We start from the raw sequence: 19,364 nt of genomic DNA on the forward strand, positions 1-19,364 counted from the left end.
GCTATTGGCTGTAACAAAGCATCACCTGGAGTAGGGTGTTGGCAGTGAGGAGGGTGGGGAGCAGGGTGTTATGGGGATCTTATGTCTTCCCTCAATCATGCCTGAGGGTGAACCTACCCTAAAAACATTGAATTGCTTTAAAATGAAAGCTGAAGCAAGGTCTGATAACTCATTTCTGCAGTCTCGGCACTCGAGAGAGAGGCTGAGGAAGATGGTTGTCCTAAGTTCAAGGTCAACCTCAGCTGGGTAGCGAGTCCCATGCCCTCATGGGTGACAGAAGGAGACTCTGCTCAAAGAAAAAAAACAGCTTTTGGCTGAGGAGATGCAGGTAAAACAGGTAAAGTATCACCTACACAAACATGAAGACCTGAGTTGGATGCCCAGGACTCCTGGGCAGAGAGGGCAGGGAGGAAGGGCCCTGAAGCACATCACCAGAAGTCGAAATAAGCTCTAGAGTCCAAGAGTGATCTTATTTAAAAAAATAAAGTGGAGAATTGATTGGGGAAGACTCTGGATGTTGATCTGGCCTTTAAATGCACAGCCACTGTGTCTGCATGTGTACATGCACACAGAGAGAACATATACACCACTTATATACATAAACTACATATGGATCTCAATAAATTCACACATAATATGTACAGGAATACACACATACACACACACACACACACACACACACACACACACACACACATGTATATACCAGGTACTTCCCCAGTCACCAGCTGGGGACAGAAATGCCACCCATCTGTATAAATGCTAATGCTGAGTTCTCCTGGAAGAGTGCAAAGGGCCTGTCTAGAGTCGGGGGGAACATGGACATACTGATTTTCTATGCTAAAACTCACAAAGTGTGTTGGAGTAAGTAGGAAAAGAGGTCCCAGGCAAAGGGGACAGTCAAAGGCTGAGAAGAACAGAAAAAAAATGCATGCCTAGAAATGAGAAAAGGAGCAAGGAAACAAGAAAGAGAATGCTGGTCAGCTGGGCAGGGGACTCAGCCATGCCATTGCCTCAACCTCGGCAGCAATCCTCTGAGTTGCTATTCAACTATTCCGCAGGCTGTGCAAGGACCCAAGGATGCCTGTCAGCACAAAGGCTGGTGTGGCCTGCCTCTGTGGGGGTGTTCTCCTGTACCAGACAGTGCTCCCTGCACTTGTTAGATGCCTGCTGGCTGGCAGGAACAGAGAGAGAGTGGCCTGGGGCCAGGGAGAAGGGGGAGTGGGGGGTGGCTGCAGAGAAGCAGTTGACAACTGCTAGCAGAGCAACAGCTAATTTAGGCCTGTGGCTGCATCTAGGTCCCCCCAGGTGCTCTGTTCCCCTCCTCACAGCAGTGTTCATAGCTAATGCCAGTGTAATTATAGCCCCAGTGGCTTCCATTTGGAGCTTGAATAGTCAAAGCGTTTGCTATGGGGTGGGACATGTAAACCTCTGGGCCTCAACTTGGTAAATTTCCTAGAAAAAAAAAATCAAGAAGTGCAGCAGTGTGAACAGCAAGTGCAGCCTGTGAGGAAGATCCCCACCCTGAGCCTGCAGAGGGCACAGAGATGGCTGGTGGGTGCTCCACTGTGAAAGCTACCCCCTCAGAACTGGCCTAGCTGCCTACTGACTTAAGCATCTGTCATGCTCAAAGAATGGGGCTCAGCACACAGCCAGGTGCATGCAGGCCTAGGTGACAGTTTTGTGGCACAGGCTGCCTCTTCCTGCCTACTATATTTCATCCCACCCCCATGGCCTCTCTCCCAGTGCCTGGAAAGTTAAGTCCCCACTGAGGATGAAGTGGAAGGATACCACACATAAATTTCTTCCTCCGGAGGCCCTCAACCTCAGCCTACACCTTAAAAATAAAAATAAAAATAAAAATGTACAGAAACAGAGATAAAGACTCTGGAAGCCTGGGCCCTCTCAGTCTCCACTCATTCCACTGTGCAGACAGCACAGACCACACAGACCTCAACAGAGACTTGCAAACTAAAAAGTGAATGCCCTCTGATCCAGGACTGCCCATCCCTGACAGATGTTGCCACTCATGTCCTCTATGAGTCCCCTGGGCCTGTAGAAAGAGGAGCAGAGATGGGCCAAGATGTACATGGTGCACAGCTGCCCAGGGGAGAGGGTGGCAGGATTCGATTGCACTTGGCACTTTCCAAAACCTCAATAAATCTCTCCTACAGCAGCTTAAACCCCCAGAGACTTTTTTGTTCCTCCCTCTGCAAGGGATGAGAAAAGATGGGTAATGAACCTTACCACAAAAGGTCTGACACCAGCCTCCCATACCCCAGCCTCAGTTCTCTTTGCCTGCCAGGAGTACTCTCTTGAGCTGGTCTATCTGCAAAACTAGGCTGTCCCCAGATACCATAGCACCTTTCATGTCGTGGCACCGATAGTCCCTAAATAGCCGTTCTGCATCTAATATAGAGTTGAGTTTGCCAAACCAGTCACCCAGCCCACCCAATTTTAGCCTTGTTGACACTATAGCTTCAGTAAATATTTAATGATATTTTTCTTTAAGGAGGTGGGGATAAGGGAGGTACTGTACGTTGAATGAGTGAGTGTTCTACCAAGGAGCTATTCCCCTAGCCATTTTGACCAAGTTATTCAAACTGGTCTTGAACTCATTTTATGGTCCAGAGACCCCCTTTAACATGTGATCCTCCTGCCTCAGCCTCCCACACAGTGGGATTCCAATCCTAAACCACTAAACCTGGCTTAACTCTCTTAATTCTTAAGTGGAATTTCTAAGTTTTTCTTTAATCAATTCAGTCTTTAAGTTCTTCAATTCTTACAGATCTCTCTTACATGGTAATATCCCATTAGTTCTGGAGCTGACATACTAAAGCTATTATTTTCCCTTTTAGCTGTGTATCATATACAACTCATAATCTAGCTGCACCGTGCATTCTCGACCAGGAAACTCTATGAGCGGAGGTGCTCACACTTCATAATCTCAGGTATCCAAAGACCCACTGAGCCACAGGCCTTGTGGCTGGCACTTGGATTTTGTGCCTACCCTATGATTCTAAGCTGGTTTCCAAAGTTTGAGCCCAACCTAGAGACAAGGCCCAGGAGCTACTGACCACTGGCACCAAACATATATTCATGGACTTGCAAACGCACACACCTAGTACCCGTAGCTCACCACTGAGCAGTGCCACCGAGCTCTGTTGTCACCTGAGGACAGTTCTCAGACCTCTTTTGTTCCTCCTATCTCCTCCCTACCCACAACCATCAAGACAGACTTTCTAACCACACACAGATGGCAGAAACAAGAGTCTCAGCCTTCTGGGATACTTACAAATCACAGGGACCTAGATGCTTCAACTTCCCTTCTTGCCCACTGGGTCATTTGTGCCCAGCCTCATTTATACACATGTGCACACAAAGGCTCTCCACCAACAGCACCATGGCCTGGCCATCAGCAGTCACTCAAATATTTTTCAGGAACTGACTAAACACCAAGGCCTTGAAAGACAGGGCCCCTGCCCTCCAGGGGGTGTTCATCCCAGTGACAGGAAAACTGGTAGTAAGACCCATACACATAAAGCAATGTAATGGATTGGCAAGTGTACTGAAGGGAAGGGGAAACTTCAGAAAAGAAGAAAAAGGAACGACGAAGATGCGGAATGTTTTCCTGGAGGGGGCGTCATTTGGAGAATGATGACCAGGAGAGCAGCACACATGAAAATCCAAGGTCCGAGAGTTACAAGCAAAAGGGGGGTCACATGCCTGGAGACAGGCATGGGTTTGGCATGTTCCCAATTTAAAAAAGAAGAATGGAGTGTCTGAAGCTTCCTGTAGAACAGGGTAAGAACTTCAGGCTCTACTCTAATGATAAGCACCGGAAGGAAGAGACACAGTAACTCATTCGTCAATACATGGAATGAGCTATACTAAGTATACTTTTGGTACACTAAGAAGGGATATGAGTGAGGCAGGCTAAAGCGATGAGTGCTGGGCTGTTTGAGTCTCACTGGAGGGGGGAAGGCTTGGGAGGGTGAGGGGAGGGTATGGGAGGATAGTCACTGTAGCCCATTTTCATTCTGCACATTAAGTGGAGAACAACAGCAAAACAGGACTGGCTGGATTTTGAGTGGGAGGAGAGAGAAGACTAGCATTTCAAATGCCAGGTCGATAGTGATGATTCATTAAACAAAGAATACTAGGAAGAAAGGAGGAGGGCAGAATTGTTTCAGGATGAAACCTGGTTAGTATGAGAGAATTCCTAAGTGCCCAAATGGAAGAAGTGACAAGACAGAAAAATCAGAGAGCCATCTGGGCTAGAGACACCCAACTAGCCATTACTAACATGGGGGTACCTAACTCAACAAGACTGCCTAGGTTGATCATGAGAAGAGAGATTAAAGGGGAAGTGGGCAAAACCATGTGTGCCCATGTTTAGTAGACTGAAAATCGATGGAACCTGAGTTGGAAGAAATCAAGAGGGTCTAGTTTCATGAATTCAAGAGTTCCAAACATGAAGGAGAGTCAAGTGGATGATCAACAGACCTCAAGCAAATAGCGTTGTGTACTAACAATGAGATAAAGATAACCAGCTCTACCAGAGCAGGATGATTGACTGGAAAGACAGAGGGGGAAGCAGAGGGGCAGGAGAATAGACAGAAGCAGGGAGCCTGTGCTATAATCTCTTGTCCTCAAGAGGTCATCCAACTGCAGCTTCAGTTTCACAGCCATCAGTCTCTGAACTCTCTCCCATCACAGGTCAAGGACCACTGGACCCATAACAACACTAACCTGAGAAGGCTCCCAGCTGCCTGGAGCTCGAAGTCTAGAACAAAGGAGATGGGGACCCTAGATAGACAAAAAATTCCCTTGGCTTCCTAGGTTTCATTGTCTGCCTCTGGTTATTGTTAAGAGTGGGCACCCTGGTTCAGAAGTAGTGTGGGAGATGAAACTAGACATGGGTTTCTGGCTAGCAGAAAAAGTGTGCAGAGGTTATAGGAACCTCTCTTCACCTCATCTGTCTTGTCTGCAAGATGGGGCCACAGTGCTTCTCCTTTAGACATACAGGTAGTGTCCAAGGTAAAGCAGAATGGTGAGGACTAAAGTATCCACGGTCCACAGTCCTCTAAGGCCCATGGGTTGAAACTTTGGTTAATCCCCTGCTACTAGGAGATGGCAGAACCTTTGGAGGTGGGGGTTACTGGGCGGTCTCTTCTTTGTTGAGTACATGCTTTTGGAAGGTAGCACATATGGATTAGTGGTTTTAGAGAGAAGGAGGCTTGTCATAAAAGCCTGAGTTTGGCATCAGCCTCTTTATTCAGGTTTAAGATGTAACTATTTGTTTCCGTGCCCGTCCCTCATGAAGAAGTACTGCCGTCTGCTTTCCAGTTGGACTTGGACCTGCCCACACTCTGCGCTAAATGAGTTTTTTCTTGTATAATCTTCTGCTGCTAGTGTTTTTCTAATAGTAATGAAAAGCTCATTACTAATGGCCCTCAGAGTATCCTATTCATAGCATATAAGCAGCAAGGGTCTGCTTAAAAATAAGATCCCTAGCTAGAAAGTACTTCTTCCCATCTCTCCATCTTGGCAACATCCACCACACCTTGCCAATGGAACAGGTCGGGTCCATGTGCCTTTATACACTATGCTCAAAGAAAAGACAGTCTCTCAGTCTCCCACTCCGTGAACAAACGGCCATCTCCAGAGCTCCTCTTCTTCATACAGAAAATTGGCCAAAGCAGGACCTTAGAGCCTTTCTCACATCTGTCCTCCACCCCTGAAGCTCCTAATCAATCTACAGAAAATAGTACCTTAGTTTTCCCCCAAGAGACAACAGGACCTATTCCAGCATTCCACCTCTCATTCCTTCCGTTGTCATCCAAAGCCAAGAGTCCTAAGAAGACTTGATTCCCCATCCTCCACTACTCTGTATGTCCAGAGCACAGCCCTCCCCAGACATGCCCTGAGACTCCTAATTCAAGCCCAGTGACCCCACAAAACCACGACCACCTGAGTACCCTTTAGAGGAGGCAGACATTTTAAAATCAGACCAGCTCACCAGAAGTCAATTTTATGAACGGCAAAAGGCAATGGAAATCAACGAGAATCAATTTGAATGCTTTTGAATATCATGTTACCTCTTCCCCACTCTTCTACTCCCCATAGCCATAGTCATGATCCAGGCTTGTTTTCACTGGCATCTGTACCAACATCCCAACCTTGAACCACCTTCTTCCACATCCACAGCTTTCTCTCAGGAATTCCTATTCTAGCAAAATTTGTCATCTTCCCTGAGACTTGGTCATTATCCTGATGACCCCATCCACCAACCCACTCCATCCTCAATATTCCTTTTACAGGCTGAACTTTCTAGTCCTCCAGGCCAACACATCACCTCATTGGCTCCTCTTCTAACACACGAATCCAGAAGGAGGGGAGGAAAGCCATCTTCCATCTCCATGCTGGCCCAGCAACCAAGTGTCACTCAAAGACACACCACCCAAAATGGCTGTTCTCACTTGAAATTCCTGTACTCAGGTCTCAAAAATCCTATTAAAAGAATCTGTCTCACAGCTTCTCCTGACTTACTCTCCCCAGGCTGGTATTTCTTCTCTCTTTGTTCTAATCTGACAACACTGTGTTTTTTTGTGTGTTCAGCTGCTACAAAAATACATACATACAAACACGCACACACACACACACACACACACACACACACACACACGTATCAGGTGGCCAGTAAGTAACAGAATTCCCGTTTTGAGGATGGGAAATCTAAAACGTCTAGCTAGCAAGCACTCACCTTCTGCTCACGGACAATCATGTCTCCCTATACCATTGTTTGTCCAATGGCACAAGGGAGTTCTCTGGGCAACCTTTTAAAGAGCATTAGTTCAAGTCAAGGGGACCTACCTACCCTTCATTACTCACTTTCCTCTGGAATCCTATGACCTCTTCTGGCTTCCACGGGTACCTTCACACACATGGTGCACATAAACTCATGCAGACACACACACACACACACACACACACACACACACACACACTATCACATAAAATAGTAAGTGGAAGCCCTCTTAATACCATCATCGCCTTCAGAATTAAGATTTCAGCACATGATCTGGGTGGAATGTAGGGCATGCACAAACATTCAGAACACAGAACATCACTTCCTGTTTTATAAGGAAACAAAGGAGCTGAAGAGAAACTCCCTCACCTTCCTTCCCTGGCAACAACCAGCATATCTCACCTGCAACCTAGCTTTGCCTTCTGTTATTATGGAGCAGCAGTGTCCCTGCCAGAGGCCACCTGGCCTCCTGTGCTCGTGCGTGCCATGTGGCTCTCATTCCTCCTCACTGCTCAAGGACATCCCTCTCGCCCCCTCCACTCCCCTCTGTGCCCTCCAAGTTTTCCTTGTCATGTTCCAACCAGTGCAGAGAACAAACACAAGGCCATTGTGTTTGTCCTATCCCCAAACAGAACAAACCCTCATTTTGGCCCACCAGTCCCCTTCTTAAGCTGCTCTTCTTCATAATGAAGCCTGAGAGGGTGATGTCCCCTTCCCCTTCCCCATCAAATCCAACTACCCATCTCACCCTCCCTACGGGTTCAGCAGAAGATTGGAATAGCTCCATGTGGCCATGTCTCCAAGACTCTCTTGCTTGACTTTGGCCACACGTGGTAACCTTCAATTCCTTTTTCCAACTAGCTCCTACCCCATCCCCGACTCCCACCCCATCCCCGACTCCCACCCCTTCCCGACTCCCACCCAATCCCTGACTCCCACCCCATCCCTGACTCCCCAGATGATTCTTCCCTCTGCAGCCTGCACCTTAGTCCTCTTCTTTTTAGATCCCAGCCTTACTCCTTCTGTCTGTCTGTCTGTCTGTCTCTGCCTGCCTCTCTCTCTCTCTCTCTCTCTCTCTCTCTCTCTCTCTCTCTCTCTCTCTCAGACTATAAACTTTTTGCTTCCATCACTGAAAATGCCATCTGTATACCAACATCTCTCTACACATTGCCCCCCTGACTTTGGCATCTCCCGGTGAAAATCTACCTGACATCTCATCCTAATGTAGACTAAACCAAATTCTTGATTTCTAGCTCTCCACCACACTCCATCCTTTCCTTCATCACTACCATCCTGGTAAATGGCAGCAACACTGATGTACAAGCCCAAACGTGACTGAGCCATAATTCTAGCTCCATATGCCCATGCAACCTATCACAAGCCCCTGTGTTTGCTCCAGTCTCTTCTGACTGTCTGTCCGGGACGTGGACTTCAGCATTAACATCTTGACTGGCCCACTCTTGACCTCAGCCCTGCTTCCTCCTCACCATCCTCTCTCCCACTGAGCAAGAGTAACTCTCAAGAGCATGTGTCGTAATGTGCTGCTCAAGCATCTAAAATCCTCCCAAGGGCTCCCCATCACTTTTCAATTAAAACTCCTGACTACCTGGTCTGCATGACTTACAGTGCCACCTACCTCAGCATCCCCTCCCCCACAACACCACTCTCCACCACACTCAGGAGTGTAGCCACATGGCCTTTTGCAGGTCCCGCCATCACACATGTGTTGCCCACTGGGGGCCTTTCCTTCCTGTTTCAAACCTGCCATTCCCCTGATCTCTCCCAGGGTAGGTTCTTTCTGGGAGTCATAGCCGGGTATTCATAATAATCTCATCCAACATCTGTCTTTAGTGTTGGCTTAGCAATTGTCACAATTATATTTTTCCTGTTACTTGCTCCTTGGCCTGTTTCTGTTTTTCCCTATCTATAGTACTTCAGTTCCATAAGTAAAGAGAGTCTTTGGCTCAAGTTATTGGTGCATCTTCTACACCTAAATAAGGACATGGGACACCAGGGGTTTCTGGAAACATTTGGGAACAAGAATCCTCAAGAAGAGGATTCATGAAAACAGCCCCCAGGTAAGAATGCCCCGAATTATATATACTCTTAAGGCCAGTTACTTCTTGGTCTTTGTTTTTGTTTCTGTAGGCCAAACCAAAATGTCTTCCTATCTTCTAAATCACCCCAGGATTCATCCCTAAACCATGTTCTAAGGACTTTCCAGAAAGACAAGGAAGGGGGCTGGGAAGAGTGCCCTGAAGGGCAGCAGTTTGGATTCTGTTCTGACCTGGGGAGAGCCATGTCTCATACACCACCTCATGTGTGTATCTCTATCTTTCTACCACCCTGGCTCTGGCCTATCGCTCTCCTTCCTTTTCTATCTGCAGACAGAAAGTCACTGCCCTAAATTCACAGCCACTCCCATACACGCTACTACACACATTCTGACATGCCATGTTAAACATATCCAACACCCCACACACATCACTACACAAACACATGACACAATTCTACTAGCCACATAAAGTCACACAAACAACCCAACATATTAACTCACACATATCCAACTACAAATACACTCCATACACATAACTGCACACACAACATACTCACTACACACATATCTTTATACATACAAAAGACTAACACATGCACACACCACCACACAAACACACTCACACACATAACATGAATCAATACACATTGGCACAGATACACCACCTCACGGATGTACACATATACACACATGCATGCCACACACACTATCCCTGTTCTCACTCCACTCTGTGTCACCACATGGAACTTGCTGTGGTCCTTTCTCTATGCTCCCTGCTGGCCCAGGATCATATAGATGGGTGGATGTGGTGGGGAGGAGTGAATCCAGTGTGGGAACTCACATCACTCCTGACTTCTATCAGGATAAACCGGAGTAGATGCAGTTAGTGACTGAGCAGGGACCAACTACAGACTACAGAATCCCAAGAAAGCCAGCTTAGGAACTGATGATAGCAGAAAGTGTCCAGCCAAGAGCCACCTCACATGCCAGCAGAGCCCATCAAACACAAAAGAAGCAATCAGGTGGCTGCCTACGCAATGAAGAACCAAAAGAAAAATACCTTCACCTGCAAAAAGACCCACCCAAGCCTCAGCCCCTGAAGGTCTACCACTAAACTCATGCCTGAAGGTTACATTTCTTCTCTGATGATTCTTTTTCCCAGGAATTTCTTCCTTGAACACTAAGGCAACCATCGATGAAGTCACCAATGCCCTGATTACACCTCAGTGCCAGCAAATCCTTTCACCCACTGATGGGAGACTGAAGAAACCTTTTACAGCCCCCCACCTTTTACAGAAAATAGAAAGAGAAGAGAAGCATCCGGATCTCTACAGCTTCAGTACTCTTAGGTAGAGATGCTGGCTAACTCTCTGATGGTCCCAGCCACCTATCAGCACGGCCACAGCCATGGGTCACTCGTCCCCACCAAGTCACCCTTCTTCTCTCTGGCTAGCAGACTTCTCCGTAAAAGTCAGGAGGGAGACAGAAGGGTTGACAGAGCTACTGCTAAAGCCCAACCTCCATTGACACTCAGAGTCTCTGACAGCTGTTAGAAGAAGAATGTGATTTTGAAATTTAAATAACACACTTCTGCATTCGGCTCAGGGAGACAACCTGAGGATAGAGACAACCTGAGGATAAGCAGTTTATTGCCTGAGCCACCATGAAGGGGGCAGGGAGGGGCTCTGCTCTTCCAGCTCCTCCCCCAACACCACCTGCTGATGTCCTCCTTTCTGTGGCTGCCTCACAGGAGTCTCGAGATTGTACAGTCTGGCTGCTGGACAATAAAACTGAGCCTTTCATCACTCTGCATAGCCCATCCATACCTGCCACAGTGGGCCAAGGAGCTAGAAGAAACAGGCCAATGACAGGGGTTTCCCTAGACATACAACAGGGCCCCACCTTCCCTCCAGAGCCATTGAAGAGCTCTTCAAAGTGTATTGACTCTGGAGCCTAGGGATAAAGCCCTTCTCCCAAGGATAGCCCAGCCCACGTCTTTAGGGCTGAGCCTTCTTGACCAAGCAACTGCCTCAAGCACTGCTTTCCCACAATAGGCAGTACCCAATGCTCCCTGAGCTTATGCTCAGAAACCATGGGGTCTCCCTATCCACAAACTTAGCCAGGCTTCCCAGCCATAATGCTGTCAGAAATGCCAGAGCAGAGAGGGGGACCTGTCAGTAATCCTTACTATGCAAGCATGAGGGCCTGAGTCCAAACCACAGAACAACTATGACAAATCCAGGAATGGTGGCACATACTTGTAATCCCAGTATGAGAGGAGGCACAGACAAGCAGATCCCTGGGATCATTGACCCTGTAATCTCACCTACCCAGCAAGCTCCAGGACAATGAAGGACCCTATCTCAAAAACAAGGTCATTGTACCTATGGAACAGCACCTAAGGTTGGCCTCCATACACAGGTATACAGAGACAAGAATGAAAGAAAAGAGAAATGTTACTCCCAGATTCCCCTTTCTCATCTATTAAGACTTCCATGATAGCCCCCAGGCACTGCCGATTTCTGCTTCCCCTGAAATCCTGGGGCAGCATTTGGTTTGAACCACATGGACAGTGAACGATCTATAGGGTGCCTCAGCTGAGTGGACACTCCTTTGTACACTGGGGGTACAGGTCTCACCTTGCACAAGCAGCAGTGGACTACATGGCTCTCCAGGACACACTACACCCTGACTGAATTAAATGATATTCATGAGCCACCTGGACCCCACCTTCTCTGTGACCATTTCTTGTGCCCCAGCAAGGTATACGTTATCTCTGCACCTCAGAAACTCATAAGATCCAGCACACATGAAACATCCCAGAGTTGTTTGGGAACCTCAGTTACCTTTTCCTGGGCAGGTCTAACACTCAGACTGAATCATTTTCTTCCTCCAATATCCAGACAGTGACCTCAATGGTCACCATCTAGGGGGCTCCAATGTGCCACTACCACATGAGAAGCTATCTTATGTCATTACCATGCACAAGTCAAGTGATCTATCCTATCTACTGATGAGAAAATGAGATTCAGGAGAGCTAAGTAGCCCAGCCATCACAGGGCTAGTAGAGCAAGACCAGGATTCCATGCTAAAACTAACCAACCTCAAAGTCCACATGTCATCCTTCATTCTAGGCTCTCCAGGGTGGTGTAAGAGGTGCAAAGCACAGAGGCATGTACCCAGGAGGCATGGGGAAGGATACACACACAGGAGACAGACATGCACATGTACCTGAAACCTAAGGATGAACACCATGATGAAGCAATGTGCCGTGGAACCAAGAACAGAGCAGCGTTCCCTCTCAGCCATACACAAGAATGCCTGGGCATGCGCTGTCTCCTACTCCACAACCCCAAAAAGGAGACCATGAGGGCCATCCACAAGAATGTCCCTAGACCTCTCTGTGATCCATCCAAGCTAGATGGCCAATTAGAGTAGAACAGTCAACCTTTTACCCTCAAACCACAGAAAGCCTCTGAGCTCAGGTCTCTCACAATCCACTATCTGTCCCAACTAGTAACTGGAAAGCTATCATTATATGAGACTTCAACTAAGCCTTAGGGTGCCACTGTCCCCTAAAAAAAATCCCCCTATCACCTCTGTTCTCCAGCCCCCACAAGCTCTGTTTGCTGTTCGAGGTAATGCCAAGTCAACAAGAGGTCCACAGCAACCTCTCAAATACTATCTAGACTGACCCCGCCACCATCTACCATCTGACCTTGGAGAAGCTACTCTGTGATCGTTTCTAAATAGCTAACATCTCCATGCAACACGCCAGGCAAAGTGCTTACCTGTGTTATCTCATTTGGTCCTTGTAAAAATCCCAGAAGATGGGTATTTCTGCTGGCCCATGCACATTTCTAAGGAGATGGTAGGCAGAGCTCAAGGTTTCCACCCTAGTCTGTGCCCATGCCTTCTCTCTGAACCCCAATTTTCTTAACAGAAAGCAGAGAGTATAGTTGATTTGCAAACATGCTTCGAACCTCTGTCTTAAGCAATGCCTTTATAGGATGTTGACTGTGGAGATTCCCAGAGTCCCACCCAGAATGCAGAGGCAAAGCCTAATGACATAGTTCCATCTACCTATCGCTTCTCTGTGTTCCTTAGTTTGGGCCCCATAGCTGTCAGAGACACCCTTCCCCACCCAAACCATACTCCTTGTTCATTGACACACAGGCACATCCTTCATCCTCCAGTGAACCCACACACTTGCTAGCTCCAGGTCGTCTTAGAATCTTTTCAACAGGAGCTCTCTGCTTAAAAGCTTTCGCTTTCTTCTCTACCTTTTCCACCTTTGCCTGCCTCCCTAGCTGCATTTAGGGGATCACAGAAGCCTGAGACAAGGTGATCCCTCAATTTCAGCACCCTGCATCCTGTCTAGACAGCCTCTTACCCCCCATTGCCCAGCTCCAGCTGAGAGAAGGTGACCGACTAGTAAGCCCAACTTGGTCTCCATGTGTAAAAGCTACATCCCCTAGGCCATTCTCACTAAAGCCTCTTTGCCACACCTGAAGGTATACAGCATATGCCCAGTTTACAGATGTAGCCACCTCAGTGCAAAAAAAACCATGGTGAGGCCCAAGCACACACAATCTGTTATGCTCTACATGTTAAAAGTCCTCCAAAAGCCCAGATGCCACTTCTCTAGTTGATGATGATGCTTGGAGCTGATAAAACCTTTAGATGATGGGGCCCGGAGGGAGGAAGTCAGGCCAGAGAGCATGCCCACAGAGTGGGTATTAGGACTGTGGCCCATTTCAGTTACCATCAGGCAAGGAGCTTCCTTCCACCACACACTTCCATCATGGTGTGCTACTGTTTACCACAAGTCCAATGCATCAGGATCAAGCAACCATGGAGTGAAAGCATGAGCCCAAATAAACTCTCCTTCCTTCCAAACTGTTTGTCTCAGGTCTTTTGTCTCAATAATAGAAAACTGATTAATGCATTCAACAACCAAGACAGGATTTGCTCCCAGGACTGTTGTTGATCCATGACTCCCATGCCCATGACCCCTATACCAGATACCTCTCCAAATGCTCTGGTGTATGTTTTCAAGGACAATTCAAATTCAAAGACCAAAGCAATCCCAACTTCTTCATGAAATCTCTCATCTCATGTTAAAGTAAAGTTAGATGCTTCAACATCCCTGTTGCTATTGGTCAGTCAGTCAGTAACAGACACACTGCCCCTAGCTGGCCGTGAGCTGGGACTGTTTGATCTATCATTGAACCCAGGGCATCAAGTAGGACTATGAAGAAGGGAGGGTAAGGATTAGGCTATACCCTCCCCAAGGTCTCAGGCATGCAGAGGGTGTTATAAGAATTCTGGCAGCCTTCCTTGTCAACTGATTCCCAGAAGGACTTTCCAAGAACCCCAACAGAGATGAAGAATTCATGCTCCAAGTGTCTCTATAACAAACACAGCATCAAACCTCGCTGAGGAAATGGTAAGAAGATAAAGGCAAGAGGACGTCCTAACACACAACGACCTCTCTGTTTCCACAGGCCACAGCTTGTAGTAGTAAACCCAAGAGGGGGTCACCCAGAGCTGATGCTCCCCAACACAGGTGCCTCAGAAAAGTGGTAGAGAGGCTGCACACAGCCAAGCAAAGACACGTGAAAGTGGGGAGCCACTTCCTGTCAATGACATGTCATCCTACAGGGTAGCACCCACTAAGACTCAGTGCTCGGGTACAGGATCTCAGGCCACACTGACCAAGGACTCACCAATCTATAGAGAGCCAAGCAGGGGCCTATGACAGCCAGAGGTCCAAGCTTGTGGGACAAAGGATGAGGGAGCTCAAACTCATGTCTTTATCCCTCAAGGGAGAAAAAAATATCTCAGATCTGGAGCTGGGAAGCCATATGTCCAAATTCCTATGGGTGTTTGGTACACATCACACAGGCGCCTGGCTTACTGATTCTGGTTCCTACCTTCTTTCTGCTGACGCCCCATAAGGGCTTCCTTAGTCTTTTGAAGTAGGACCAGTGTAGAGACCTTTTAGAGTAGGATCTTTTGGCCAGCCCCCCACCTAGCTGCCTCTCCAGAGAGTGCTGCTCCCTCAAACAACATCAGGGTTGGTCTCACTGAACCTTCCTCAAGGGTGCTGACAAGACAAATGAAGACATCAATGGATGTGCAGCTTACAGAGCCAGCCAGCATCTTGCTACCTGCTTCTCATGGCTAACTGGGCTGGATATGGCCTAAAACTCTGTGGTACAGTCCACTGTCTGTCGAGTCAACAAAACTGTGCATTAGTTTCTTGTCATCATGACCAAATACCTGACAGAAGCCACACAAAGGAAGACAGGTTTCTTTTAGCTTGTGGTTTAAAGGGATACAATCCATCATGTGTGCAGGGAATGTAAGGGGGCTTGAGTAGGTTAGTCTATGAAAATGGGAGCTTGAAGGAACATGCTGCACATAGCATGGGTCAGGAATCTGGAAGCCAGGGCTAGAAGCAGGTCTAGATTTTAAAATCTACTTAGAATAACCTACCTCCACCAATCATGCTACCCTCTCCCCAAAAGCACCACCAGGCTTCAAACACATGGGAACATGTCACACCCAAACTAAAATGCAGTCCCACGGCCTCCAATGCCTGGTCCTAATGGTGGGCAGTGGACTGGAACACAGTGTTCTAGAGCCATACATGACTCGGTTATCACTAAGCAGCAGAGCCATTAGCAAGCTTCTGGCTCCATAACCAGTGATCTCCCCGTTTGTCTTGTCAACAGCCTTGTGTCACAGAGTGCAAGTGTCTATTACATAAAGACTTTTCTGCTAGAAGATAATCCAGGAAGCAATAGGAGCTGAGGTTAAGGTGAGGACCACAGACCTCCAGCATTCACACATCAAACCCAAAAGCACTTCTCTACACTATAGAAATCAACTGGTATCTGACCAATGGGTAGCAGGTACATTGGATGCATTTAGACCCCCAATATGCCCCCACCACAGCAGACATAGGCCAACAACGTCCTCTTCTGTGTGTGAGCCTCAGAGCATAGTCTCAGAAGAACCAACCCATGGGGATTTATACTAATCAGAAATTGAGATTCAGAATGTCAGTGGGAAGGGGCTTTAGTCAGTCAATCATTATGATCTAGCCACATAGGATGGGCAAAATGATAAAACAGTTATCACTATCACCCACAGGCAGAGCCAGAAGGAAGCCTGCTCTAAGCCCAAAGCTACTAACAGGTACTATAGGATCCTACAGTAGTAGAACCTAAAGGCAGGGTGATGTAACTGCCCAGCTTTAAGATCCTCATCTACTTCTACCATCCCCCACCACCACAAAGACTCAAGATTGTGTCCAGATGACCATTCTCTAGTTACTACAGTAAAGGTTAAATATCTTTTTTTGTTTTGTTGAGATGAGTCTTATTCTGTTAGTCTAGGATGTCTTTAAATCTACTATGTAGATCAGGCTGGCCTCAAACTAGCAATTCTGCCTCTATCTTAAGGCATGTGCCACTGTGCCTAGATCTATAGTTTTTTAACTTTAAATAGCCCCAAATGCTCACATATGAAAGGCCTGGACCCCAGATTGTCACTATGAGAAGGAGTAGAAACTTTACAAGGTGGGACCTAGTGGGAGGTCTTTAGATCATTGAGAGTGTGCCCTCAGAGGGACTACAGGGTCCTGATCTCTTTCTCTTCTTCTATTTCATTTCCCAGGCATGACGGGAGCAGTTTGGCTCCATGCCACAGCCACATGCATCCCAACATACTATAATGGGTCTCCAGCAGCAAGTGAACCAGTTGTGATCTAAAACCTCAGAACCTGTGATATGGAGTGAACCTTTCCTCTGAGAACTAGTGACATCAGTGTTTTATAGTGCTAGGACTCAAGGAACACACCTGCTGGTACTCCCTTCTTGTGAGAACCCAGGATCTCTCCCAGCAGGAACATCCCTCAGGATCATGTAAAGGAGGCATCCCCAGTGGAAGGGAAGGGAGCATGTCAAAGCAGAATAATTTGGTCCTTGGATGAACAAAAGTAAACAGACATTCCAAGTGGCTGATTGTCATCCAAAACTCAAGCCTCTGACACAATCTTAATTTCTCTACCTGAAGGAACAATTCTCGCTCCTTAGAGGTAGTGATAAAGATAATTGAGAAGCACTGTTCTAGAGACTAGGAAGCCTTGCCTCACCGCTTGGAGCAGTGCTTCTTAACAAGCAATGACTCTACCCCACAGGAACATTTGACAGTGTCTGGAGACATTTGTGCTTGTCACACCTTGGGGATATATAAGTGCGTCCGTAGACAACTCTGGGGACAATGCTAAACATTCTACAATGCAAAGCCAAAATGTCCCTATTGCTGCTATTAAGAGAGTTCAGAGCAACAAGAGCCTTAGAAGGTTCTAAAGCCTGGAGCTCACATCCTTATGTTCAGCAACTCAGAGAGTGAGCTGTGGGCTGGCCACTGGAGCCTGTAAAGGCTGGCCCCACACACACACACAGAGAGAGAGAGAGAGAGAGAGAGAGAGAGAGAGAGAGAGAGAGAGAGAGAGAGAGAGCAGAGAGAGCAGAGAAGCAGAGACAGGGAGACAGAGAGAGACAGTGAAAGAAACAGAGAGACAGAGAGAGACAGAGACACAGGCAGAGAGAGACAGACAGACAGTAAGACAGACACATAGGGAGAGATGGAGAGAGAGAGAACCTGTAAGAACTGAGCTGAACACATACACATAATTACATACACACACAGTCTGTAAGAGCTGACCACACATACAGAGAAAGAGAGAGAGAGAGAGAGAGAGAGAGAACCTGTAAGAGCTGAACACACACACACAATCACACATACACACACTTACCCATATGCACACAATCAAATACACATACACATAATCACAAATCACAGAGAGAGGCAAAGAAAAAGAGTACAGATGGAGCATGCCAGCTCCAGTGTCTCCCAAATGCCAGAGGGAAAGGAGAAAGAGTCCCAAACCTCATATAGCTCTTTTCGCTAATATTTTTAATGTGTATGTGTGTACACAGGTTTTATGTATGTACAAGTATGTGCATGTGTGTTCATGTACGTACAGGTATGTGTGCATATAGAGGTCAGAGGATAACATTAGACACCATCCTCAGCAGTCCTAACCACCTTCTTGGGGACAGAGTGGGACAGGGTCTTACTGGACTGGAGCTCACCCTACAGGCTAGGCTGGCAAGCAAGCAAGTCCCAGGTATCCTCCTGCCTCCACCTCTCCAGCACTGGGATGAGAAGTTTGCACAGCCATGCACGCTCAACTGTTTCACACGGGCGCTGGGAATCAAACACAGGTTCTCACACTTGCAAAGCCAGTGCTTTATTGGCTAAATCTCTCCTCTCATTCTTAATCATAGACCCAACCAGGTAAAGCGAGAGCCCAGCATGGTCTTTCTCATTCCTCGAGGGAATCACCCAGGAGTAGGAGATTCCTGCTGCAGATGCCTCTCTGGTGGCTCACTAAATGGAAAGAAAACCTGGAGCAAACTGAGTAGTGGTGACACAAATATAACAGAGGATCCCTTACCTGAGCTGCTAAGGACCAGGCGAGCTCAGTGTTTCAGATGGTCGCCAGTTTGGCGATATTTGCATATACATAATGAGATGTATAGAGCTGGGACCCAAACACAAAATGATACTGCGTCGTGCATACGGATACACACAACCTGAGGCACCCTTACGTTATAAGCTATGTCCCATCACATCAGGTCAGCTGTAGAGTTTGCCCCTGAGGCATCATCTCACTACTCGACACACTTGAGCTCTTAGAGCATTTTGGATTTGGATGTTTAAGATGACACCCTAAATCTATACCAACAAACATAACCAGTATTTCCAGAACACAAGAATCCTTCGGCCTTCCATGTGCTTTACAGTCTCCTGACTCACTGCTCACCCAAGCAGAGGGGGGCTTCCTCACCTCACAAACGAGGAAACTGAGGCACAAAGAGGTCAGTGAGCAACACAGCCAAAGAAAATGCCAAACCGAGGAGCTACAGAAGCAGAAATGGAAGCAGGAGTAAGATGGCCGAGGAGACATCAGAACAGCACTGGGTTTCAGATTCAAGACCTATCTATGACCACCAACAAATCAGGCAAACGCTTAACTCCAAGCACCGCTGCAGGAAGACGGCCAGATGGCTTCCCAGAAGCCAGGAGCTAGAGCTGAAAACTGGTGAGGAGCAGGCAGGTGAAGCACAGACCCAAGAGACGACCAGGAAAAGCACCCGAGTCCAAGAGATGAATGGGCCACACCCCAGGGAGAAGAGGAAGTGGGCAAGGGTCACTTACCTGAGAAGATTGAAGCGAGCCTGAAGATGTCCGAGAGGCGCGAGGTCACAGGCTCATAGGGGGAAGCTTCATAGAACTCCTCACCTGGAAGAAAGGTAGACATGAGACTTCCCTCAGGCAAAGCACCCCCTCAGACAGCAACTCTACCTAAGACAGTTTCATTAACACACCCCAGGATGAGAACGAGGGCAGCTCTTG

General features: G+C 47.4%; 1 protein-coding gene across 1 annotated transcript in view; it reads right to left on the bottom strand.

The window, feature by feature from the left end:
- The window catches only part of Gfra2 (GDNF family receptor alpha 2), a 97,496-nt gene that overhangs the window by 66,717 nt on the left and 11,415 nt on the right, over nucleotides 1–19,364 (bottom strand). The window contains 1 exon segment of the mRNA XM_032917909.1: nucleotides 19,167–19,250. Within this exon segment, the coding sequence (XP_032773800.1) occupies nucleotides 19,167–19,250 (84 nt within the window).

The sequence above is a fragment of the Rattus rattus genome, chromosome 12 (assembly GCF_011064425.1).
Source record: "Rattus rattus isolate New Zealand chromosome 12, Rrattus_CSIRO_v1, whole genome shotgun sequence".
Classification (NCBI taxonomy): Eukaryota; Metazoa; Chordata; class Mammalia; order Rodentia; family Muridae; genus Rattus; species Rattus rattus.